Source organism: Ciona intestinalis, unplaced genomic scaffold, assembly GCF_000224145.3.
Source record: "Ciona intestinalis unplaced genomic scaffold, KH HT000184.2, whole genome shotgun sequence".
Lineage (NCBI taxonomy): Eukaryota > Metazoa > Chordata > Ascidiacea > Phlebobranchia > Cionidae > Ciona > Ciona intestinalis.
This window is the reverse complement of record NW_004190506.2, coordinates 698,867-722,580: the sequence shown is the minus strand read 5'-3', so window position 1 is coordinate 722,580 and position 23,714 is coordinate 698,867. Positions and strand designations below refer to the sequence as shown.

At 39.3% G+C, this 23,714-nt stretch overlaps 4 protein-coding genes and 2 long non-coding RNA genes across 9 annotated transcripts; 4 read left to right on the top strand and 2 right to left on the bottom strand.

The window, feature by feature from the left end:
- Window positions 1-205: 205 nt before the first annotated feature.
- On the top strand, window positions 206-13,961 carry groucho2 (Groucho). 4 transcript variants are annotated; one of them, XM_018816372.2, is made up of 19 exons: window positions 206-470; window positions 851-948; window positions 1,492-1,555; window positions 1,634-1,678; window positions 1,884-1,946; window positions 2,859-2,933; window positions 3,007-3,241; window positions 3,843-3,913; window positions 7,699-7,890; window positions 8,830-8,883; window positions 10,267-10,484; window positions 10,737-10,882; window positions 11,220-11,370; window positions 11,778-11,846; window positions 12,104-12,500; window positions 12,572-12,699; window positions 12,769-12,963; window positions 13,034-13,214; window positions 13,386-13,961. In XM_018816372.2, exons 1-19 carry the CDS (start codon window positions 450-452, stop codon window positions 13,491-13,493), a joined length of 2,511 nt encoding a protein of 836 aa, XP_018671917.1. In that variant the 5' UTR covers window positions 206-449; the 3' UTR covers window positions 13,494-13,961.
- LOC113475296 lies at window positions 3,379-6,755 on the bottom strand. The gene is made up of 2 exons (XR_003397043.1): window positions 4,942-6,755; window positions 3,379-4,833 (listed from the first exon to the last, which is right to left on the bottom strand). It is a non-coding gene; the product is annotated as an uncharacterized LOC113475296 (long non-coding RNA).
- Window positions 13,383-14,838, bottom strand: LOC113475295. Its single transcript, XR_003397042.1, has 2 exons — window positions 14,345-14,838; window positions 13,383-14,206 (listed from the first exon to the last, which is right to left on the bottom strand). It is a non-coding gene; the product is annotated as an uncharacterized LOC113475295 (long non-coding RNA).
- On the top strand, window positions 14,780-18,610 carry LOC100177051 (COP9 signalosome complex subunit 2-like). The gene is made up of 11 exons (XM_002127929.2): window positions 14,780-14,970; window positions 15,253-15,366; window positions 15,812-15,943; window positions 16,143-16,263; window positions 16,317-16,435; window positions 16,696-16,870; window positions 17,134-17,207; window positions 17,283-17,440; window positions 17,546-17,726; window positions 17,953-18,011; window positions 18,200-18,610. The coding sequence occupies exons 1-11, from the start codon at window positions 14,914-14,916 to the stop codon at window positions 18,345-18,347; spliced, it is 1,338 nt and encodes a 445-aa protein (XP_002127965.1). The 5' UTR covers window positions 14,780-14,913; the 3' UTR covers window positions 18,348-18,610.
- A 129-nt stretch (window positions 18,611-18,739) lies between these two features.
- On the top strand, window positions 18,740-22,001 carry LOC100184126 (serine/threonine-protein kinase/endoribonuclease IRE2-like). The gene is made up of 14 exons (XM_002122552.5): window positions 18,740-18,827; window positions 18,890-18,936; window positions 19,082-19,193; window positions 19,250-19,435; window positions 19,608-19,726; window positions 19,791-19,941; window positions 20,042-20,095; window positions 20,156-20,261; window positions 20,323-20,522; window positions 20,577-20,724; window positions 20,801-20,949; window positions 21,051-21,272; window positions 21,386-21,582; window positions 21,741-22,001. The coding sequence occupies exons 2-14, from the start codon at window positions 18,890-18,892 to the stop codon at window positions 21,799-21,801; spliced, it is 1,752 nt and encodes a 583-aa protein (XP_002122588.1). The 5' UTR covers window positions 18,740-18,827; the 3' UTR covers window positions 21,802-22,001.
- A 111-nt stretch (window positions 22,002-22,112) lies between these two features.
- LOC108950503 lies at window positions 22,113-23,541 on the top strand (the record flags this gene model as incomplete). Its single annotated transcript, XM_026839318.1, is given in 5 exon segments — window positions 22,113-22,366; window positions 22,950-23,083; window positions 23,199-23,229; window positions 23,303-23,372; window positions 23,461-23,541. Coding segments are annotated over 5 exon segments (543 nt in total), but the record flags the coding sequence as incomplete, so codon positions are not given.
- Between the last annotated feature and the right edge of the window lie 173 nt (window positions 23,542-23,714).

The following is a 23,714-nucleotide window of genomic DNA, read 5'->3' as shown; positions in this document are numbered from 1 at the left end:
TAGTACTGTTTATGTTTAAGAGTGGCTTCGTTCAAAGATATGGTAAAGGATTCTGTTTCCCGCTAATTTTGTAAATGTCAGTGGGACTAGGGGTGGGATTTGTTAAACTGATAAGGTTCAGTTGTTCCAGTTATTTTGATTGATGAATGTGGTTTTTACAATCTCCCGTGTTTTTACAATCGGATTGACGTGTGTTCATAACTCGGTGTATGTTTTCAGTCGGCCGGCTTTTGCTGCTCGTTTTCCCGCGGATGAGCGAACTTATTCCTGATCTCTGCTTAGCGAATTCTTATTACTGTAGCACCTTTTATAGTAACAGTAGTGATTGATCTATGACTACTTCTCTTTGGTAACCTGTGCGTCGAATAACTGAAGTGCAAAGACGGAAATAATTTCGAATAACCAACAAAGAAACCGGAAAGACGAAGGATTTACCTCGAACACGGGACATGTTCCCAAACAGACCCCAAGTAAGTTCTCATTAATCATTTTTTTATGAATACAGTAAAACCAAACGTGAAATATCAATTTATATCAATGGTTATACAAGCAGGTGGGAGGAGATGGTTATCGTTTCATTCCATATTCTCGTCCCATTTGGTAGTAAACAAAGAACATTCGAAAAGTTGTCCCGTCTTCACCCGCCCTACCATATATTAATTGCAGTTACAACCCAGTACGATTAGTGTTAGTATAGTCTTTGTGTGTGTTTTAAACAGAAACGTATGGTCAGCCCGAAAACGTGGTTTATTATCATTCTCGTCATGATTTATGTGTTTGGGTTTCCGTAGAGCGAAACTGGTTTTAGCGGCGTGTATTTGACGATAAACCGCAATCTTCGTTTACACAGGCGCCTCCTGGGCCCGGCCAACCATTTGGCAACATGATTGCTGAAACATGCGACCGAATCAAGGAAGAATTCAATTATTTGCAAGCTCAACACCACAAGTATGTATGCATTGTGTCCCGGGGTATTTTACAATGAACTATAATTTTACGCTTTGGAAGCTCGGGAATTTTTATGCGTCAAAGCCCCGTATCAGTATAAAGACTTGGCGGGGCATTAAATAGTGTTTACGCTGCTCTCGGCCGAGTAATGGGCACCGTTAGAGTTCAACCGTTTACTTTTCGCTTGTGGGCAATGGCGGTATGCTCAAACGAGCTTAACGAGGCGGTCGATGCCAAATTGAACTGAGCAACCTTTATGCAAAACACACAATTTAGGTAATTTTCGCAATGAAAGATATTTATTAGCTTCCTCCGTGGCGGCGGCATCGTATTTTAGTATCGAGTATCGCATCGCTGCGGCTCTTATTTGCTTGTAACTCTATCAGCTCGGATATACCGCAGCCTGTTTCAACAAGCTCGTAATAAAAGTGAAGTAGAGATGCATATATGGCGGTCTTTATGTAACAGCCAGCACCCCTCATGCCCTGTCCGTGCCCTCGACCCTATATGCTCGTAAATGACGCCATTAATAATACATTACAGCCTCAAGCTAGATCGGGAAAAACTGGCATCGGAAAAGACGGAAATGCAACGCCACTATGTGATGGTAAATGCAAGAATTAAATTGGCTCTAAACCAGCCGCTGTTTAAAATCAGGGAAACTCTAACCGATTCTTTGTTTCAGTACTACGAGATGTCTTACGGATTGAACATTGAAATGCATAAGCAGGTGTGAATACGTTTTTATTATACGAATAATTATACATCCAACTATATGTACAGTATTGGCGTGTCTATTCCATCATCATGATACGGATAAACAGCAGTAGTTAAACCACATCTGCGTTTAATCTGTCAACGTCCTTTGTTTGTGGCTTAGCGTGTGTTTTTAAATCAAGTCCTCCACAAATAGCTTTACCATTTATTTTATTCAGACGGAAATAGCAAAGCGATTGCACGCCATCATATTGCAAGTGATGCATTACCTGTCACAAGAGGTAAGTCTAAATTACAGCAGAAAGTTTTTCGTTTAACTGGGTGTTTCCCTGATCTGGTAATAGGTCGAAGCTGGCACCGCTTTAACAGAAATTAATAAAAAACGACTTGGCCAAGATGCCCCCTTCCGCCTCGCCGTCGCTTGTGGCAGGCCTCTTATTGCTTCGACCTACCATAAATTAGATTTCCAGATACGAAATAACTTGAGCATCGATTGCCCGCCACTGACTGCTATTCACGGCCGCTGTATTAAAGGATTAAATTTCTGAGCCCATTAAAGATCGGTCGCCGCGACCGCGCGCATGGTGATGCGGGTTGCTTTCGTGCAGCCAGTCGATTAGTGCGACACGCTGCTCGGAAATCGATCCAGCCTCGAGAGGCTGCTCCGCCAAACGATGCGTAAAGTTGGAACGCATCGAACCCCAGTTCGATCGATGCCGAAGAACCCGTGCCCGCTATACAACGAGGTTTTGGTATCGTTAGCGCACCCAGACGTCTCAGAGAAGCAGTTTCTCCCATCGTAATGGATTCTCATCGATCCCAGTCTCCTGCGACCAAAGTGATCGGCCACCACACAGCGCAACTTTTGCCCAAGACGGCATAAATATTCCCCGTTTTGGCCATAGCTCTCTCCATGACATCCATTAGGAGTGCTTCGATCGGGCTTTTGAATTCCCGAAAGGCGTTGCGACCACACAATAATTGTCCAGGAGGTCGAGAATCCATGGCCGATCCCGCCATATCGATATTCGATTTTACATCATCTTTATCAAAGCCGGCAGACACCTTTCAACGCGTCGACGTTTATTATCGCCCGAACTATTTAGTATGTGCGGGCGCGCGCTCATCAATCAGCGTTTATTTTAATCGAAACGATTAAGATTTTAAACTGACGTTCGAATTCCAATTTTCAGCAACAACAACAAGTCGCATCTGCCGTGGACCGCGCAAAACAAGTTACGATGCCCGAACTCAATCAAGTCATTGGCGTAAGTGGAACATTATGAGATTAGGACTTCAATTGCATGCCATCATAGCTATTATACGTTGTTTCCAACATAGCAGGCTCAACAAGGGCAATTCCAGCTCCACCACCCGACAGCTCCCATACCCGGTATGCCCCACCCTCCAGGACTCCCTCCTCCCCCACATCTTCCCTCCTCCTCCGCAGCCGGACTCCTTGCGCTCTCCCAGGCTGCTCTGGGCGGAGTGCAACCTCCTCATCCGTTAAACGCGGCAGCTGTTGCCGCCGTTGCAGCCGCAAAAGAGGAAATGCGAGGCACTGATACCGCTGCCGGTAAGTTATTCCACCCCTACACCTCGCGCGTTTGAAGTCTGCTGATGCGCTAATTAGGGAATGGCTGGCGGCCACTAATTGGTGCTTTGGTAGATTTAGCGGTCGGCGTGTTACGGCTCATGATTACAAAGATTGTAAAATCGATTCGTGTTGTAAGATTGGAGGTTAGACTCGCGCAGTTATGAGCATACCATGATTTAATTACGCAACCACATGCAAAGGTAGTTATAGCTGCCCGCATGTTCTGTTTCCCGGGACGGATTTGCCGCCATGTATTTTTAGATCGCATCACACCGGTATCCAGTTTCGATCAGATTGCGCGGGCTGCCTATTTCATTCTGTATAATTACTTCGCATTATAAACCCATATGCTAAACATTGATTTAGTTATCGTTTTATATTGACTGTCATATTTGTATTGAAACTACCCAAAAAAATCTATGATTTAAGCACCTATAGGTGTAATTTTTGTAAGAAACTCGTCTTTAATTTTTTTAACACAGTTCTAAAAATGTATTGCTTTGAACTACCGGTAATTCCTATCTTAAATTTTCTGTGTATAGTATATTACATATAGTTTAAATTGCTGTTTCATCCACAGCTGCTGCGTTTGCTTCTTCCTCAGCAAGAGATCGGGAACGTGATCGGGAACGGGAGCGAGAAGGGAGACATGTGAGTAGTAGCTGTTATCATCGCTTGATGAATAAGCCGCCGTGCTGTGCGTACCGCGTGCTTTGATTTAGTGGTCCATGGGTCTCTGGTATATCTTCCGCCGTTTAGCGCGGCTCATGTTCCCGTTCCTGTGACGTTTTGTTTCCGCAAGTCATTCAACGCCGATTCAACAGACCGCGTACACACAAGTATTCGATTGTTGCAAAACGATTTTCGAGTGTTCCAATGTCCCGACTGGATCGTCACAAAACGTGACGTCATTCCTTCTGTGTTCGGTGATCTGCTACCTGAGATCCTCGCTTTGTGCTCACGCGTCGTTCCCATAGGCTCTATGCCCACCAACGGTCTAGATAGATTTAATTATAAGGTGTAATTATGGGCCCTCAAAGTTCAAAAAATACGGCGTGATTTTAAAAGTCAGCTTGGCGAATTAACTTTTCTTTGGTTGTTTTCGTCGAAATAGCTTCACAGCTGCACGTATAACATGCGGGATAACACGCCCGATTTTCCTGTTATTCAACAAGCGGATTACGCATAAGGGAAATTATATTCGGATGTCGTAGAAAGTGATTGATGCCAGGAAGTCGAACTACTCTACTGGATATCACTGGCAGACTACTGCCGTGCTGTAAGATGAATGGTAAACACGAGAACGCTCAAATACAGACAACCTGACCTTAAAATGCTTCCGATATCGACTTCGTTCTCAACCGCGCACCCACTTTAACTCAATTTTACGAGAGTGAGCCTCATATTCGGCAATAAATTGGCAATCGAAGCTATTTCAATACAAAAACGTCTTGGGCCTAAATATAGCGAATATGTTCTCAACAATCTTGCCATGAACAACAGAACAATTTCCCAGCAATACTGGCGATATTACTTCAACTAATCATCCTCGTGTTGCTAGCTGGCTTGTTCTGTATTGAGGAAATAGGAAACGATTAATTTTCGTATCCGAGTACACACGGTATAACTGAAATGCACTCAGACACCCTTACAGACCATTGTAGCATAACGATGATTACCTGATATTGTTCATTCTAATCTCGTCGCAATTTCGTCATTTTCATAAACGTTCGTCCCGAGTTTCCAAAACAGGCGAAACACAATACCAATACAAGACGTGGCGATAGCACTTATACTACGTTTAGGTTGCACTGTATTATATGCAACCGTATAGTGTTGTTGATTCTTTAGAATATGAGTGTCTTGCGTGGCGTAAACACTCACTGCTGTGGTATAATTTATTTACTCGCAAATAAACACACTCCGGCAAAGCGGGATTGCGGAAACATAGAGGTTTTTAAGCGCATTGAATGATTGATGTATAGGGGCACGACCTGACCAATTGCCGTTAACCACGAATTTGAAGTACGTTGGTATTCGTTTCATCCGGAACTATAACAACCACAGTTTGAAAACTCCCGAAGTGCTCGTACAGAAAAGTACGCCCTTTATTTGCTCGATCGATTTCGCCTCTCCGGGCCTGGTCGTCGGGTGGTCTGTCAGCAGCGCGTGATTACCTTAGGGTTAGACTCAAACTCAATTAACCGTGGCGTGGAGCCGGGGATGAAATATTTATGTTCGTTTTCAAGAAGCGACTTTAATCACAGCGAACGATCGCGTGTTTCTCTCCGTGCGCTTGTCAGAGCTCTGGTGCGATGTGGCCCTTGTATTGACGTAACAAAATAAACACCAGTTCGGCCATTGTTGATTGAGAAGTGCGGCGACGAGACCGTGTGTGCCTGTGTTTTATTGGACCTCAATGGGCGGCCACACCTGGGTGACTACTTCGGGAAATAATTAGTTTTGCTACTGCGAATTCAGAAGCGCGATTCAGTAACCCGGCAGCTGGTTTGAACGAGGAAACCCAGTTAACAAAGGAGCTCTAAATCTCGTTGCTGTTCAATACAAAGCACGGATATAGAGATTCATAAACGCCCGCACCGCTGGCTTGTGGCCTTTCATCGCTAGATCCATTCACTCAGCTGCCAATAGCGTTGGTGGCCAAATGTTTGGATAAACGGATAACTCGGCGTGACTCTTTCAGTTCCGGACCACGGGCAACCAAGAAGCCGTGAACTGAAAGCAGCTTGGCTCAATACAGCATGGCGCCGCACGTCCGCGTATATCCAGCACGCCGACCCTCAAATGCTCATGCACAATATGTACATAGCAGGTTGGACAGAGTAATCCTTACAAAAACGGCTGTATCTAGTTCTATAGTTAAACATAAGCACGCACGCGTTCACCCGTTGCAACGTTGCCATACGACTCCAGTTACCAAGTACCTTAACCCACTCGCCGAAACTGGAGTGGTATCGGTTGCTTTAGACTGCAAATGCTCGTGGGAAGTTCTGCTCTTTGCTTCGATTGAGCTCGGTTGGAGCGAGACCAGATACGGTCGGTATAGCACAACAAAACAACCTTTTCCTCGCATGCTGTGTCCGGGGGGCGTCGCCGAACCAACTGACGAAAAGTTTCACGGCGTCTTGCGAGTATTGACGTTAAGTGCACGTGAACGGGGCGGAACGCAACCCGAGATTAAAAACAGCGCTGAAAAATGACTTGGTCTGCCCCTATCTGACGTCTTTCAGATCCTGTTTCTAAATTCATGTTTGATGTGGTGGGGTTTAACAGCTCACAATCCATCAAAACGCGTCGGCGCTTTTTTATTGTTTTCAACGCCGAAGTGGTGAGCCATTTACTTAATGTTAAGTGTCGTCGACGCCCCGCCGATTACTGTAATCGAAATTTCTCTTCAACCACAAACTGTCACTGACCGGTTAACAACACCATCATCGACCCGGAATAAAAGACGTATGCTCCGTCACGAGCGGGCAGTTAGCGGTCTGGCGTATAAAAAACATTATAAGGTGACATTTGACGCACAAATTAAAATCGCGGAACGAATGAGTGTGGAAACGAGACACGTCGCTCGACGGTTAAGCCAATTCGTGATATTGTGACTCAAGCCTTAGTGTGCCTCGTGGTCGATCAAGTATCTAAATGACGGCGCGGCGTGGAACCATTTCTTTACCGTTTTCAATGAAAATCTACACCAGTGTTTGTACTTACGTGTACATAAGTCGTGTTGTTGCAAGTAATCATGTCCGAAAAGCTAATCTCTTTCAGGGACGTCATTTAAGATCAAAGTTTAGCAAAGGCTTGTTATTATGTTTACTAACGCAGTTTCCAGCCATCTTAAATGGGTCTGAAACCTGCGTGTTATAAAATACTATCTGTCGCTTTCCCACACCAACACGCGGATAATAAACCGCAGAAGTATCTCTTCTTCATCTAATCCACCACTCGCGTAAAATCGAGACGTCCGTGAGCAGGAATGGCGTCGCGTTCTTGGTTACATCGCTGGAGTTCGTGGTTTATTTTAGACGGTAATTGAAACCGCCAGACGAATAAAGAAATTCTTAACAACGGTAGCCACAGGTTTTAAGTGATCTGAAACCACCACGGTGCTATGCTGCGACTGAGCACCGCGCAAGTGTGCGTTTAATAACCGTGCACTTAATTCGCCACGCCGTTGTGAAGTAGCGGCCTCTCCGCAAGCACTCTGGGCGATTATAAGCCAGTCCGACGTACCCATGCACTCGAGAAGTGAGCAGACAGCTATTGGTTCCGTGGTAACCGCAATTCCGGATACTTGGCGCTGTAAAACTCGACAACCAACGCCAGACTAATCTTTTCTTCAGTCTTAGTAATCTTGAGCCTAAAACTCCCAATGTAAAGTGAGAACCGTCGTATAACATCCGTTTTGTTTCCAGCCATCGGTGTCCCCTGCTGCGATGAACGGTTTTCCCCGAAGAGAGGACTTCCCATCTCACAGCTCCGCTTCCCATCCACCTCATCCTTCCTCTACAGCGAACTCCCGTCCTCCCATCGCCCACCATCACCATGGTAACAACCACCATCACGATTCGGACACACCAAACAAAAGAAGGAAACTCGAAAAAGAGGTTTGTGTTAAGCGGTTTAATCGGCACTTTATGTAGTAGGGCTTACGAAGACACCTTTAGCACATAGTATCTAAATATCCTGACCGTGTTTTAAACAATTTACAACGGTCTATGGGAGTTGTAGAGATGCGGTTTAAAAAGTTTTTAAATGTTCTTTGTTTGTTACTAATAAATGGGACTAGAAAATATAGAATGAAAAGGTGTTCTATTTTTCCCCACCCTACTATATGTACAATATGATTTCCTATTCCGCCCGTTTTTATAATGTAGTCAATATTTAAGGAATGTTCAAAATTTATATCAGTCGACACGTACGGATTGAATAAGGCGATAAATTTACCTCGCGTTTTCTTGTTAACATAGCAGTATACGCACGTTTTGGGTTATATTAGTCTTTGTGGTAAATGAGCGTGATTATAATTTATTTCGACTTTCATTACAGCAAATCGTAAAGCGCCGTTTATGTTGTAATCAAATGTCACAGTTTATTGTAGGCTAGCTAGAGCGAAACACGTAAATGATGTCGGCAATTGACGTTTATATTGCTATTACTGTGTACGTTGTTCACACAGTTGGCATTTACAAAACAAATATCAACGGAGGCAAATTACCTCTTAGTGATATTTTGATATTGCTCATATGATATTGCTCGATCCCACGCTTATTATGCTTTGCTAAATCAACTGTCTGTTTGTTTGCCAAAACGACAAACTAATGCGGCGCAATTTACCCTGCGAACCCATAACTGCCTAACGTCCTGTTAACGTTTTCTGAGCAGCCAAACTTTCTCCGTGTAATTTAGTCCAAAACATGACAGACACATAAATCAAACAACCACACACGATCCGAGTAAAGAGAAAGGGAAACAAATTGAGTTACACCTTTCCCGCTTTCCGCATACATACATAATGAGGCGTTAATGTTGTGACTTGTTTTCAGGATTCGGACGCCGAAAAAAGCGACCACGAACTAGTTGTGGATGTCTCCAACGACGTAAGTAGAAACATTCTAACACTTGATTGTTTATATTTATACCGAATACTGTTGTCAAACCATACGAACTGGAAATAGTGTAATTTTACCCAACATCGTCGGGTTCCGTTTGCGCTTTCACCCAGCATTGATTACTAAGAATAGGTGCAAAGCACTCGGCCAATAACGCGTTTATGTACGCAATAATAGCTCCTGTAAATTCGATCTTTACGATCGAACATCCCGTCACGTTCGTTTTCCGGCGCCTCAAATCGATATCTCGAATTTAAGGAGCCGTGACCGGCAAGGGCGGGTCATACCTTTCAATCGATCCTTGTTGATGAGAAATTTCTCATTACAGCGCGTTATAGTGACATATTTCAGATTCGCGGTGTCTTTAGTCTGAGTAGGCTTAACGATGTCGCGGCTCACTCTCAAACAATACACTCCTGAGCGTAATACCACTTCGTGTTGGCTGATAACCGTTTTAGTACATCGTGTTTGAGGTTAGGTCACTATCCAATTTTCCGCTACAGTGATTGCCAAATAGCAGCTTATGGGAATCGTATCCATTTCACACGTTGACACTTCAACTCTTGTCCTAAGTTCCATGTTTTACCTCCTGTTCTGTTACATCATCGCGGTTGTGTTTCCCAGCGCTGTTAGAAATCAAGGGAGACGAACTCTACAATTGTCGTATTCAACCCACGCAACAAAACACGCGGCTGTTAAAATTAACTTTCTCCCTCAGTCTCGGTTCACGGGAAACGCTGTGGGCGCGTACAGTGACGTGGTTAGCTCCGAACAAGGAAAATCGCGAAGCGCGAAGCTCCTGTTTCGTTTGTATCGTCGTGTGTATTTATCGTGAATAGAGAGCCACGTCACGCAATGGCCTGGCCTTTTATCTGAAGCTAGACAACAAACATGGAACGCTCTCGGCGAGTCGCTGTCATCTTAGTCGGCCTTATTTTGCGATGAATGTGCTCTGTAAACACAGCCATCGTACGACAACGGCTTAATGGCTATCGTAGCTAACGACCACTGCCTTGTGATACGACGAAGACGAAATCGCCTTAACAAAGCGAACCGATCTAAAGAGAAAGTGTTTATTTTTGCTCGTTAAGTACCGAAAATATCTAAATTTCCGCCCTTTGTGTGCCGGCTTCGGGAGCCATTGTCGCTTTGTTGCTCAACGATCGTGCTTTCGTACAAGTGGATGGCTATTGAAACGAACAGTTATAGAAACCTTATCGATTACCAACACTTAATTGCTGTCAGTCTCTACGGAATGAAACTGCAGGCCCTCTATTATGTCTAATTTCAATCGAAATTGAATTACAGGCTTTGCCAATTCGTGTCATTTCGCCTTTAATTTGATTTAACTCTTGATTGGTTGGCTTACAGGAACGAAACAGCCCTCTTAATGTCGACCGACACTCACCCCGTGAAAATGGCGTAAGCGAGCCGTCTAGCGGTCACCCACAGCCAACAAACAACCACCAGATGCCACCAAGGAGTGTTGCGGCGTTCCCCCACAAGAAAGAGGTTTCAGGCAATCACACGGGACCAGGGAGTCCAGCTTCGGTCGGCTCATCTGGCAGTGGACATTCAAGACAATTTCAGTAAGTCCTCAAATCGGTATTTAAGTTTAGTGAATTTAAACCAATTTAAACCCGAGTATGAATGAACGTAACCTATTTATCCTCGTGCTGTTAATAACACAAGTGTCCTGTTTTACACTCATTGTGCCCTTATATATAAGTAAGTTGCAATAAGACAGAAAGAAACTAAAACTCATATATCTTTAAATGTTTTCACACGATCACTAAACGAATGACATGTATATGTATCATTGATGATTCATATTCCATCAGACCTAAACAAGAATTAGTTCATCGCGAGCAATCTTCGAAATCCGTGAGTCCCCAAGCCCGTCCATCAAGCATGCATAGTGCTTCAGGTAGCCCCAACCTGCCAAGACAACCTAATGGTCCTCCCCGTTCTATGTCTGATGCCATGGGTTAGTATTATAACTTGTGGATTTACCATTGCGTATACAAAAGGCCTCCCTTTTCTTCCTGTGTTTGCATTTTTCAAGGGGCAATATAGCAGGCTGTGATTTTATGCAACATGTTTTCATTTTTTTGTCCCATTTGGTATAGTAAACAAAGAACACTTTCAGAATCATATAACCATATCCCAATATCTGTAAAATATCGTTCTTGATTTTTAAAACACGATCAGAAATAATATGCGCTATAACAGTTTTATATATATGTTATTTTAGAGTGATTGGCATCTTTAAGCGTAATGTACACTAAGTTTTATTAATGCCTCTTGACATTTTATTTCCATAGTTCGACCACCAGTATCGTTAGCTTACGGACCAGCAGGATACCCTGGCATGGTCCACCCTGGTATGCCACAAGGCCACGGGTTGTATGATAACCTACATGGACTTCCACCCAACGTTAACCCAGCACTTGCAGCAGCTGCAGCTCACTACAGGTAAGAAACAGACACTTATAGCTTTATCAATATCCATATAGTAGGGCGGGAAAAGATGGGACATCTTTTCATTCTATTTTCTCGTTGCATTTGGTAGTAACGAAAAACATTCAAAGATGTAATAAACCGTATCCTCACAACTTCCATAGACCGTTGTTAATTGTTTAAAATGTGACGATTAGGATAAATGGGTATTATGGCTAATATGCGTCTCGTCCTCCCCACCCTATACTATGCACCATTGAATCTCTTTATACTCACCCATGGGTATTAAAATAACTTAAATTTTCACACAGTTCACGGTTTTTGTTAAAGTTTATTGTAAATGTAAAGGAATGTTGTAAAACACCTACTGCTTGACATTCCAGTGTAATGGATAGGAAGTAACAATACGTTTAATGTTATAGGAACCCAATTGCCGGGTACGATGCACGAGGAGGGATACCACCACACGTTATGCAACATATGACTAAACCGTAAGTGTATATTACAAGAAAGTTAATTTTATGTTGTTTGAACAAAGGTTGTTCTTGTGTATAGAGGAGTTAATTTCTTAAGTAATTGTATGGCTAATTGGGTGATTTTCCTACTCTATTTATACTGCAAAATCATACACACACCAGCAACAACTTCAGTGTTTTATTAAAATCTCCTAGGTTTCGCCAAAGCGTAGTATGCTGTTTTTATTAATTGTCAAGTTTAAAAAAAACAACCGCTGTTTTGCTTTTCAAAGGGGTGTTTCATTCCATGTCAGTGGAGAAGGTCAACCTCCACAGCCAGTCCAGTTCCCAGCTGATGCTCTGATTGGACCGGGTATTCCTCGTGGAGCAAGACCCCTCCTAAGTTTGTTGCACGGCGAAGTTGTTTGTGCTGTGACAGTGAGCAACCCGACACGACACGTCTACACTGGTGGCAAAGGATGCGTCAAGATTTGGGATATGAACACATCTAATGGTGTTACGGGTGGTCCAGTCATCAAACAGACACCAGTGTCGCAACTAGACTGTCTTCAACGTGACAGTTACATTAGATCTTGTAAACTATTGCCTGACGGTCGTACGTTGTTAGTCGGTGGAGAAGCAAGCACGTTATCAATTTGGGATTTAGCAGCTCCAACACCATGCATAAAGGTTAGTAAATTAAACTATTAGCAATTGTGGTTTACTCCTTCGCAAATGATCAACAATGTTAATGTTTTTAGGGAGAACTGACATCCGGTGCGTTAGCCTGTTACGCTCTCGCTATCAGTCCAGATTCGAAACTGTGTTTCAGTTGTTGCAGTGATGGTAACATTGCTGTATGGGATCTTCACAATCAGAAGGTTATTCGGTAAGTTGCATTGGAATTAGAGCATCATTCGTTTGTTTGCTAGGGGGTCTAACAAAACGCTTTCTTCAGGCAATTTCAAGGTCACACGGACGGTGCAAGTTGCATTGATATTTCTCCTGATGGTACAAAGTTATGGACCGGTGGTTTGGACAATACAGTTCGATCATGGAATCTAACTGCCGGAAAACAACTTGATCAATACGATTTCCCGTCGCAAATCTTTTCGCTTGGATATTGTCCGTCGGGCGAATGGCTCACCGTCGGGTACGTCTCTTGACATTAATATAACCTAGACTGCAATTCAGTCAAAGCTGATCGACTTGTTATTATTTAGAATGGAGAACAGCACAGTTGAAGTGTTGCACGACACTAAACCAGAGAAATATCAGCTCCATCTCCACGAAAGCTGCGTTCTTTCCCTCAAGTTCGCTCACTCAGGCAAATGGTTTATCAGCACAGGGAAGGACAATATGCTCAACTCCTGGCGCACGCCATACGGTGCAAGTATTTTTCAGGTATGCATATTTATAGCAGGGTAGGGGAAGATGGAACACCTTCTCAATCCATTTTCTCGTCTCATTTGGTAGTAGGGTATAAACAAAGAACATTCAATAAATTAGAAAACCGTATTTTTACGACTCCCGTATTATATATCACATAATCTAACCTCATCATATCTATTGCAGCACAAAGAATCCTCGTCTGTCCTTAGCTGTGACATTTCGCTTGATGATCGATATATCGTCACCGGCTCTGGTGATAAAAAGGCAACAGTTTACGAAGTTATGGCATAGTGGGGAGTTGTATTTTCGTCCCAATGCCCACGAATACGATGCCCTTTCTATCTCGTCTACATTTCTGATCGAAAGTTCTTATTCTTTCGAAGAGTTAAAAATAAGCTGGAAAACGTGTGCATGTTGGAATTGGTGAACTTGTGGTGTTTATTTATTTTTCTGTTTCTTACAGTCGTCCTTTTGTCACGTGTACTGCAGCTGCGACCTTCTAGGTTTAGGCTTTTCTCTTTTGTACAGGTTTCAGTTCAGTTGTGTTTAATTTAAAAACTTCAGAATGCGAATTTGTTTCTAACTCACCCTTGTTGTACATATTTCGCCAGCGATTTCGACCTGTAACGTGCATCGATTTAAAGTCTGCGTACTACCGAACGCGCAGAGAAATGCAGGAATTGATTTTATGTTTACGATGTCTCTGCTTGTGTTTCGTCACGAATCGACCATATGAAAATAAAGGCACGCAAAAATGAACTTCTCTGTGTCCACGGTTAATAAAAAAGAACAGACTTATTTCTAATTTATTCTGTAGCATTATCTTTGGCCATTGACTTCTCCAGTTCGGCAGTCTCCTCTTCAAATTCCTTTTGCATTTTAACGGCGGCAACTGACATTTCTTTAGCATTTTTTAGATTAAGTTTCTTATCCAACTCCGTGGCTTGCAAGGTTAACTCCATCTGTACAGTTTTCGCTCGTATGGTCGTCTCGATATATTTTTCCTGTTAAGCGAATACGTTTATAACACTTTAATTGCAAACCCGGGGGAAGTAAGTCGCCGTGACTTGGTCACCCAACACTTTTCAGTTCTTTTGGGCTGCCAAAATTGATACTCACTTAAATAAAACAAAATTCTTTACCTGATTCTTCAACAGTTCATCTTGCAGTGCGTCTGTTTCCACGTACAAGTCATCCAAGTTGATTTGGCTACACCGAATCCCGTCCATAATGATTTTTTTACGGCTTAGAACAAATTAAGCTAAAAGTCTTTATGTAAAAAGTCACTGATGGTGCAAAACGCTAATTTACAATTTCAGTTGTGTAATATTAAATTCTTTTACTGAAAGCTATAATCCAGAACCAATTATGACGTCACATATCAGGGGTTTATTATACACCGAAAACGACTACATGCACATTAATACATAAACTTCCTCGATTAAATTATACTTACTTGTTTCACATCATAAAACCAACAGATTAAATTACTTTGTTATACTCGCTTTAGAAAGCGAGGACGCAGTGCATAAAGTTAAAATTAATATTTTTTGATAGAATATTTCTATGAGTTTCTGATCTCAAATTAATATTATGTTTATGAGTGTTTGTTTATTTTAGCTTAAACATGCAGCAAACGTTGTGTTTTGTCGTCTATTTTGGGTTTTTCTGATTGCGTAAAACGATTAACTGCAAAGATATTGACCACAAAATGTCGGATATGGATGATGGTGACTTTATGTGTGATAGCGATGTAGATTACGACTTGGTAAGTAACGTAAATGATTCTTCACAAATTATGATGTTAGTGACCCCCCTACGTTATCTGCTATACTTGCTAAACGTAACAACCAACCACTAACTCGTTTAACCTGTAAAACCTCATTTCCACTAGCCCCTAACCAATAACCCCTAACCCCTAACTACTACCCTCCTTAACACTTTTCCTCGGTCTGATCTGTAACATAGAGGATTTTTCACTAGTGCGTAAGCTCTTATACTTTATGCATATAACTCACTGGTGTAGTTCACAGTTACATTTTATTTGCAGGAATATTCAGAAGACGATAACTCAGAACCTGATGTTGACTTGGAAAACCAATATTATAATTCAAAAGCTCTTAAAGAGGATGATGCTGCTTTGGCACTTGAGAGTTTTCAAAGGGTATTTTGGTGCTAGTGAAGAGTCTTCCTCCCCTACCTTATTTGCTAACCACTAACCCCTAAAACCACTAACTACTAACCCCTATAACCACTCACCCCCTAACCATCAACACCTAACCCCTTAACCTAGGGGTTAGGGGTTGGTGGTTAGCAAATAAGGTGGGGGTGGGAAGATTCTTCACTAGCACCGGTATTTTGAGCTTTTACTTTGATGCTGTTTCTATTTTATGCAAACATAGGTGTCAATTATATTAGGTTTGTAGTAGTGACAATAATAATGTATTAGTTTTGGTTAAAAAACAGCTTTACTGTATTGCATTCTTGTTGCATTTGCTAATTAGTTTTTAATTGGTGTAATCTCGAACTAATATACATGAGTAAAGTCCTACAATGCAACTGTACTGCCTTGTTTTTGCTTACTATGTCTAATAAACACATTGTACCAGGTGCTCGACTTAGAGGAACAAAAGGGAGAATGGGGGTTTAAGGCTTTAAAACAAATGTCAAAAATCAATTTTAAGCTTGGTAGATATGAAGAAATGATGAGTAGATATAAGCAGCTTTTAACGTACATAAAGGTGACATAGAAACACAAATGTGTGTTTTAGTTATAAAAATGTTTTAGCTGTGATATTATAAAGACACAAATACTGTGTATTTTTAAATTTCTGTTACAGTGATCAGCCAAAGAGCTGAAAATATTTCTGAAAATTGTTTATATATATCGGCTATAGACATGTTATAAAATAGTTTTATTTCAAATTTATTAACACACAGAGCGCTGTGACGAGAAATTATTCTGAAAAATCAATTAACTCTATTCTTGATTACATTTCAACATCAAAACAAATGGACTTGCTTCAACATTTTTATGAAACTACACTTGAAGCATTGAAGGGTATGAAAAACCATGCTTGGTTTATTTCTAAACTAACAACTGTTGTGTTTTAGATGCAAAGAATGATCGCTTGTGGTTTAAAACGAATACTAAACTTGGGAAGTTGTATTTTGATAGAGATGAATATAATAAATTAGCAAAGATACTGAAGCAGTTACATCAATCCTGCACAGTAAATATTTGTTACATGGTTTTGGAATGCTACTATAAACTTTTTACTCTACTGTTGCAAATACAGTACTGATTTGCAAATATAACAGAACCAAATAAAGTTGCTGCAATTATAATAGAGTATCACATTCAGAAACAATTGTGTGTGTGTGCAGTGGAATTTGTATCCACCTGTGTCAAACTAGATTTTATTGTGTCAACTACAGATTTATAGGTCTTGTAGACATTGCATGTTATAAGATTTTATTTCTTTTTTTTTAGACACAAGATGGCGGTGATGATATGAAGAAAGGAACTCAACTGCTGGAAGTTTATGCTCTTGAAATACAAATGTACACGGCACAGAAGAACAACAAGAAACTCAAACATGTTTATGAACAATCTCTTCACATCAAATCCGCAATACCCCATCCTTTTACAATGGGTGTGATACGGGGTAATGTTTATTCTTTTAGTAGAGAACAATAGATCTGTGTTTTATTTACGGCGATCTTTTATAACTGTTACTTATATTTTATATGTCATTTCACATATTTAGGTTTTGAAAGGCCCAGTTTATTGTTTTGTGTTGTAAATTTACACCATTTATTCAATTAGTCTACATTTTAAATTTTAACTGTTTTTCTTGTGTAATATTTCATGACCTGGTGTCTCATATGCATTGTTTAGACTAGTTAAAATTTCCACATGTTTTTTTAGAGTGTGGTGGCAAAATGCATCTAAGAGAGGGAGAGTATGACAAAGCACATACTGACTTTTTTGAGGCGTTCAAGGTAACTTTAGACCTTCACTATGTTTATTAGTTACCAGTTAGTATACTCTTGTATTTAAACCTTGCATGCTTTTAGAACTACGATGAGTCTGGTAGCCCAAGAAGAACGACATGTTTAAAGTATTTGGTGCTAGCTAACATGCTTATGAAGTCTGGTATCAATCCATTTGACTCTCAAGAAGCAAAACCTTATAAAAATGATCCAGATATATTAGCTATGACAAATCTTGTCAGGTGAGAATACCATATTATAGAACGTACAAACTAACATGGCTTACTTTGACATTTAAAAATAATCTTTAATGTGTAAAATTGTATTCGACTGTTATTTTTTTGCAGTGCTTACCAAAACAATGATATTGCTGCCTTTGAGTCTATCGTTGCAGCCAACAGAGCAAGTATAATGCAGGATCCTTTCATTCGTGAACATATAGAAGATCTTTTACGTAATGTTCGAACACAAGTGTTATGTAAACTTATACGACCTTATACAAGAATTAGGATTCCGTTTATATCAAAGGTATGAGTCAGACATTACGTTGCTATTGTGTTAATGTGTAGGAGTTCGTTAATCATTACCTTAATGACAGATTAGTCATTTCTAACTTTAAACAACGGAATAAACATACTCTGTACACTGAAATTTACTGTGCATACAAATTCCCTACAAACAAAGTGCATACAAATTTTAATGTATAATGAAATATTTTCCAATTCGATTTTATAACAAAAATGTTTTTTACCAGGAACTTAATATTGATACAGATGAAGTGGAGAGTCTGTTGGTTTCTTGTATATTAGATGGGTAAGTGGCTTATACATCAGGTTTGTAGTTTGGTACGATATTTGCATTATCAAGAAATCAAATAATATTTACAGATTATGATAAATCTGTGTTTAACCTTCATCTAAGCCCACCATAAAACATTTAATTTCTTGAAACATAAAAAATGCTTTCCTGGATTTAACACACAATTCCTTGCTTATTCACAGAACAATACAGGGTCGTATTGATCAAGTAGAACAGGTCCTTGTAATTGATCAACACAATGCTGCGCTGTCGTCACGCTACCATGCTATTGATAGGTGGACAGAACAATTGTCTACGTTACACCTCGCTGTAGCAAACCGATTGTTCTGAAAGAAAGGGTTGTAATATTTATCCTTATTTCGACAATCCTCAAGTGAATATGGGAGTGGTGAAACACAATCGTGATGGATTCTATGCCTTGTTGTGTACTTTATACAACCAAAAGTTCAGATCACCATATTTAAACCCACACCAATTAAAGTTACACTGATTATATATTTATGGAAAAATGTCACAGTCACAAAAATATAAATGTGGCTCACATTTGGTGCTTTCGATTTCTTAAGCAATAAATCATTTGATTTCTCATAATATAAACGGAGTTCTTTTGGCTTTGACCAAAATATCGTTTTTGTTTTTGAAAATACAGTATTTATACTCTGCGCGGTTTTTGATTTCAGCAGTAGCCTCTGCTATTTGCATACAGTCTGACGTACGCGTAAGCTCCGTTTGTACAGTACAGTTGCCAAAGAAAAAGGCAAGGTTGGTAAGCAACCTGACGGTGCTTGTATTTTTTCGCTGCCAAGCTTTGTAAGTTAGGGTGTTGGTGTTTTTTTTAGTTCAGCTTTATGTTAATCTACAGTGATATTTAGATGACATCTAACAAGGCTTTTATGGACGAAAGAGACGATTCGGACGTGTAAGTATTGTAACTTAAATCTAAGTTTTTAGGATCCTAACTAACTCGATCCTGTAATTATCAATAGGTGTCACTAACTTCAGTGATACAAAAAGGTGAATTAGGTTCTATTGTGTCATTTGTTAATAAAACTTGTTTTCATTAGTCCTCGCGGCACAGAAGAGAATATTTTGATACGCTTACCAATTCCAGTACAACAAGACAATCGTGTTGAATTACCATTTCCAACACAACACGGACAGAATGAACGGGTAAAGGTATAATAACCCTCACTTAATGTATATTTAAAAAAAATCAAAAAGCTTTTATTTAGACAAGCCGCGTGTTTCAATCAGAACCAACCGTATCATGTGGTTCTGATTCTTCCGACACAACCAATGGTACAATAACCATTGATGTAGGAGATAAAAAAGAAACATGTGAAGATGGTAGTAAAAGAGAAATTGTGAATTGTAACTTACCAGTGCAAGAAGCTGTGTGGCAGCAAAAGCTTGATGAGGTATCTTTAATATTGTTATTTGCTTCTATTATTAAAGGTAAGTTGCAAGCAATAGCTTTATAATACTTAAAGTATATTTCCAATAAAAAAAACAGTTGATCAACAAAACAGTGCAAAGCCATATATACATCCCAATGTGGTTTACACAATATTTTTATTTTTTTATTCCTAGGTGCATGAGGCTGTTGTGGGAAAAACAGCAAGTAGTGGGAAAAACTATGTAAATGTTCCGATTGAACATGTGAAGGTTTTGAAAAAGGGTTCTGAAGGTTCTAGTGTCAGTAAGTACAGGTAAGTGAACCAAAAATCATTAAGTTTGAAAAAGATTTAAAGGTTCATTTGTACTTTGCGATAGATTTAAGTCAGAATATGGCAAATCTGAATATAGGGAGATCGCTGGAAAAAAAATGCTAAAAGATTATTACCCTAATATTAAAAATGAAGTTACACGGGTGGCAAAGAACAGTCACCATGTTAACATTGCTGGATATGTTACACATCATGAGGTATGTATCATTTGATTTGTGACATGGAGTTCTATTTTGATAACTTTAAGGGCACTTGGATATCTAACCAGAGTAGTTTTTATATATAATGTTTTTTTAGGAAGAAGAATTTGTTATTCTATTCACTGAACTTTGTGATTTCTCATTAAAAGAAGTGAGTTTTTGATCAATTTACTTTTAGTTCATGTAATGTTAACTTTATTTGATTTGGCAGTATATCAGTAAGACGATAACAGTTGAAGAATCGGACTGTCCAGATTCAATGAAAATTCTAGGGGAAGCAGTACAGGGAATCAAGTATTTACATGGACTTAACGTTTGTAAGTTTATAATTACCAAAGCAATTTTTCATCACATACATTCTGCTTTTTCATTTTTTAGCGCATATGGACATAAAGCCAGGCAATTTTCTTTTTAAACAACATACTCCAGAAACTGGAATGTGTTGCTATGTTTTAAAAGTTATTGACTTTGGCTTAAGCAAACAACTTGATTCGGATAGAACTGCAACAGTTTCTCATGATGTTGTAGGCACAAAAAGTTACATGGCTCCAGAACAATTTAAAGATCATTTTAAACCAGTAATTATTTTATAACATAATTGAAACATTTTTTTATGCATCCCTTATTTTTAGACACTTAAAGCAGATGTATTTTCACTGGGGTTGTTATTTTACTATGTTTTAACAAATGGAAAACATCCCTTTGGTACCAATGAAACTGTTATTGCTTGTCACATACTTAAATACAAGAAGCAACCCTCTCTCGAAACATTGGATTTAGGTGGGGTGGTGTATAAGCATATTATGTTACACAGTATTGTTTAATAAGCAGTATGTAACACCGAAATTTGTTTAAGTGTTCAAAGATAACAAGGAAGATGCTGTTCTAGCAAAAGATTTAATCAGAAGAATGATTCAAAAATATCCAGATGACAGGCCAACAATTGAAGAGGTTGAAATACATCCTTTCTTTTGGGATGCCCACAAGAAAAAACTTTTTTACATGGTAGTGCTTCTTTTTTTACATCACTAGATACTCATTGCATGCTAATATTTAAATGTCTGGAACTTTCCATTGCTGTAGTAGCTAATGAAAGGATTTTTCAGGCTGCAAACGATGTCATACAAAAACGCACAGATGATGCAAAGTTTCTGAAATCTTTGAATGAAGTAAGAAAGAAGAAGCAGGATGGCCAACTAGAAGATATGACAATAGAAGATTTAAACCTTCCCAAAGAATGCTTATATTCTCCTAAAAAAACAGACAAAGATCAACAATCCCCAAAATACAGCAATGTTGAGACATATGTATTGTTTTTGCGCAACTGGGTAATTAATCATTTACAATCTATGTAATTTTATTATTACTTATTTGACCCTTGCAAGAACCCATCGCTACTTCTTACATTTAGCCTTTTCTGACTCTTTAATATACTTTTAAGCTTGTACATTGTCGACCTGATGAATCAAAACAGCTTGAACGACAAAAATCAAGAGAAGCTCAGCGTGAACATCTAACTGATGATGTTGAGATAAGACTACCAAAGTTGACAAAGCCTTATCCACGACTTTTGCATCATCTTTATTACCTACTACAGAAAGAGAAGACTTTCAGAGATGCATTTAAAAAAGATGCCAAGTATGTTAATATAGTGGGAGTAAGACCGTTTTATTTTGTTTTTAGACATATTTCCCTAATTTATAGATTCAAAACTTTCTGATAAAGTGTGGGTAAAGTGCACACTTAATGTAAAATCATGTACAAGTACGAGACATTAGGGTAATTTTTACCTTTAGAATCGACCTTACAAAAGTGACTTCGGTGATTCGGGACCCAAAAGTGAAAGCTACAGCATGATGTGTTTCTGCTGAGTACTATCAAAATAATGCATTATTGAGAATTCGATCAAATATGAGTTATATTTCATGTGGTGAATTATGCAATCATGAAATATCTTTTAATGTTTTTTTAGGTATGTGATTATACTTCAACTGCACTAATTTTTACATATTAACCGTTTTATTTGCCTTTTACATGGTAAAAAAACCTTATGCCTATAGTTGTTTTGGTATTGCTTTTAATAATGATATTTGATATTTTGTATGAGTAACATAAAACAACAGCTACACTAACCAGACATACAACTACTTAGTGTAATGTTAGCATAGCGTAATATTTGAGTATAGTATAGAGTTATGACACCCTCGGCTGGGTCCAAGCTCTCTCCTTTGTCTGTTAGAAAAATAGCACAGATCGACGTTCCCTCCAAGGCGCTGGGCACTTCCTTTGTGTATTACCCCGCCTGTAAGCTAGAAGTTCCTCCTGTTTTAAAAGTTGAGTGTGTAGTTTGCTTGATTAATAAATCGATGGCGTCCAACACCAAAGCCTTCGAAGATAGTAGCAAGCATAATAACACCGCAAGGTAAGTAATTTATATACTTTCTGTGTAGCAGGAATAGTTTCGAAAATTAACTTTTAAAAAGTGCTTTGTCACCTTATCTCCAAATTTACGTTTGACATTATTACGTCGATGTAGATGTCGTCTTACGAGTTGCTTTTTCTATAATAAAATTATAAACTAAACAATGAAGGAAAAGGTACGCAGCCGGCAGCTCTATGACATATGTTTTTTAACACAATGGAACGATGACCATTAGCAAACAAACAAGAACATTTGTGATGCGAAAGGCTTGAACCCAACGTTTAATTATGACATAATTACCCGCGTTCAATATTAAAACGCAGTAATATTACAGATACATTATGCCAAAAATGTTCACTTTTAGGTAGGCTACTGTTATAGGATTGTGAAGCACAACTATACCTTATGTTGATTTTTTCACCTAAACAGCGGTTATTAGTTTATTATGAATACCGAAGGGCGAGGACACATTTTGACCAGATAGTTCCTATTGTTTATTTTAACGTTAAAAACTAAACTTTCTCTGTTTGTGTAAAAATGACTTATTTTAAGACTGTTTTTGATTAATCTTTTTGGTTACTAGTTGCTCTTCCTCTTCCGAATATGGTTCTACTGACGATCCTGCGGCCAGTGATGCCACCGTTTCTGGGCACGATCGTACGGACAGTACACCTTCATTAGATGTTAATTTGAGACAGACATTTGAGAATAATGACTGTAGGTTTATTTGGATTGGTGTTTTTTTTTAATTCTGGTGCAGTTGCTTAATTAAATATTTGTAGACGTTGCAATAGTTGATTAATAAATAATAATTGTATAAACATTTTTTAAGGTACTAACTCTACACCCTTAAGGCATCTTGGGTAAGTATCTTGTATGAACAAAACATTTGTAACTGTAACTAACTATATTTTCTTGCTATATGTATACTTGTAGGAGTATACCTCCAACAGATGTTCAATATCATGATGTACGTCCTGTGAATCTGCAATTGAAAGGCGGTTCGGTATGCCTGTATGTTTTGTTGGATTGCTAAAATAAAATTACGTTGTTTTGTAATAAAGTGGTTCTAATAAAATTTCTGTTGTTTTTAGACCACAATTGTTACTTTGCGAATAACCAATGGTGAACGCGTCTATGTAAACAAAACTCTTGGATTCAGTATAGAACCCATAGGTTCTTCAAAACAGGGCTCTAAAGGTTGTGGAGTCAGGATTTATAGGTTAGTGATTATAATACATATAGTGGATGGGGGAAGATGGTACACCTTTTCATTCTATTTACTGGTCAAATTGAATGTAAATGAATCAATGTAACTTACTTTATCCTCGCGTGGCCGGAAAACGAC

Coding starts and splice junctions, on each gene's coding strand:
- LOC100184126 (XM_002122552.5), top strand. CDS start 18,890: ATGACATCTAACAAGGCTTTTATGGACGAAAGAGACGATTCGGACGT. Junction 18,937..19,081: donor GAAAGAGACGATTCGGACGT/GTAAGTATTGTA, acceptor TGTTTTCATTAG/TCCTCGCGGCACAGAAGAGA. Junction 20,523..20,576: donor TTAAAGATCATTTTAAACCA/GTAATTATTTTA, acceptor CCTTATTTTTAG/ACACTTAAAGCAGATGTATT.
- LOC100177051 (XM_002127929.2), top strand. CDS start 14,914: ATGTCGGATATGGATGATGGTGACTTTATGTGTGATAGCGATGTAGAT. Junction 14,971..15,252: donor GCGATGTAGATTACGACTTG/GTAAGTAACGTA, acceptor TTTTATTTGCAG/GAATATTCAGAAGACGATAA. Junction 16,436..16,695: donor AGTTACATCAATCCTGCACA/GTAAATATTTGT, acceptor CTTTTTTTTTAG/ACACAAGATGGCGGTGATGA.
- groucho2 (XM_018816370.2), top strand. CDS start 450: ATGTTCCCAAACAGACCCCAA. Junction 2,934..3,006: donor AACTCAATCAAGTCATTGGC/GTAAGTGGAACA, acceptor TTTCCAACATAG/CAGGCTCAACAAGGGCAATT. Junction 10,883..11,219: donor TTCTATGTCTGATGCCATGG/GTTAGTATTATA, acceptor TTATTTCCATAG/TTCGACCACCAGTATCGTTA.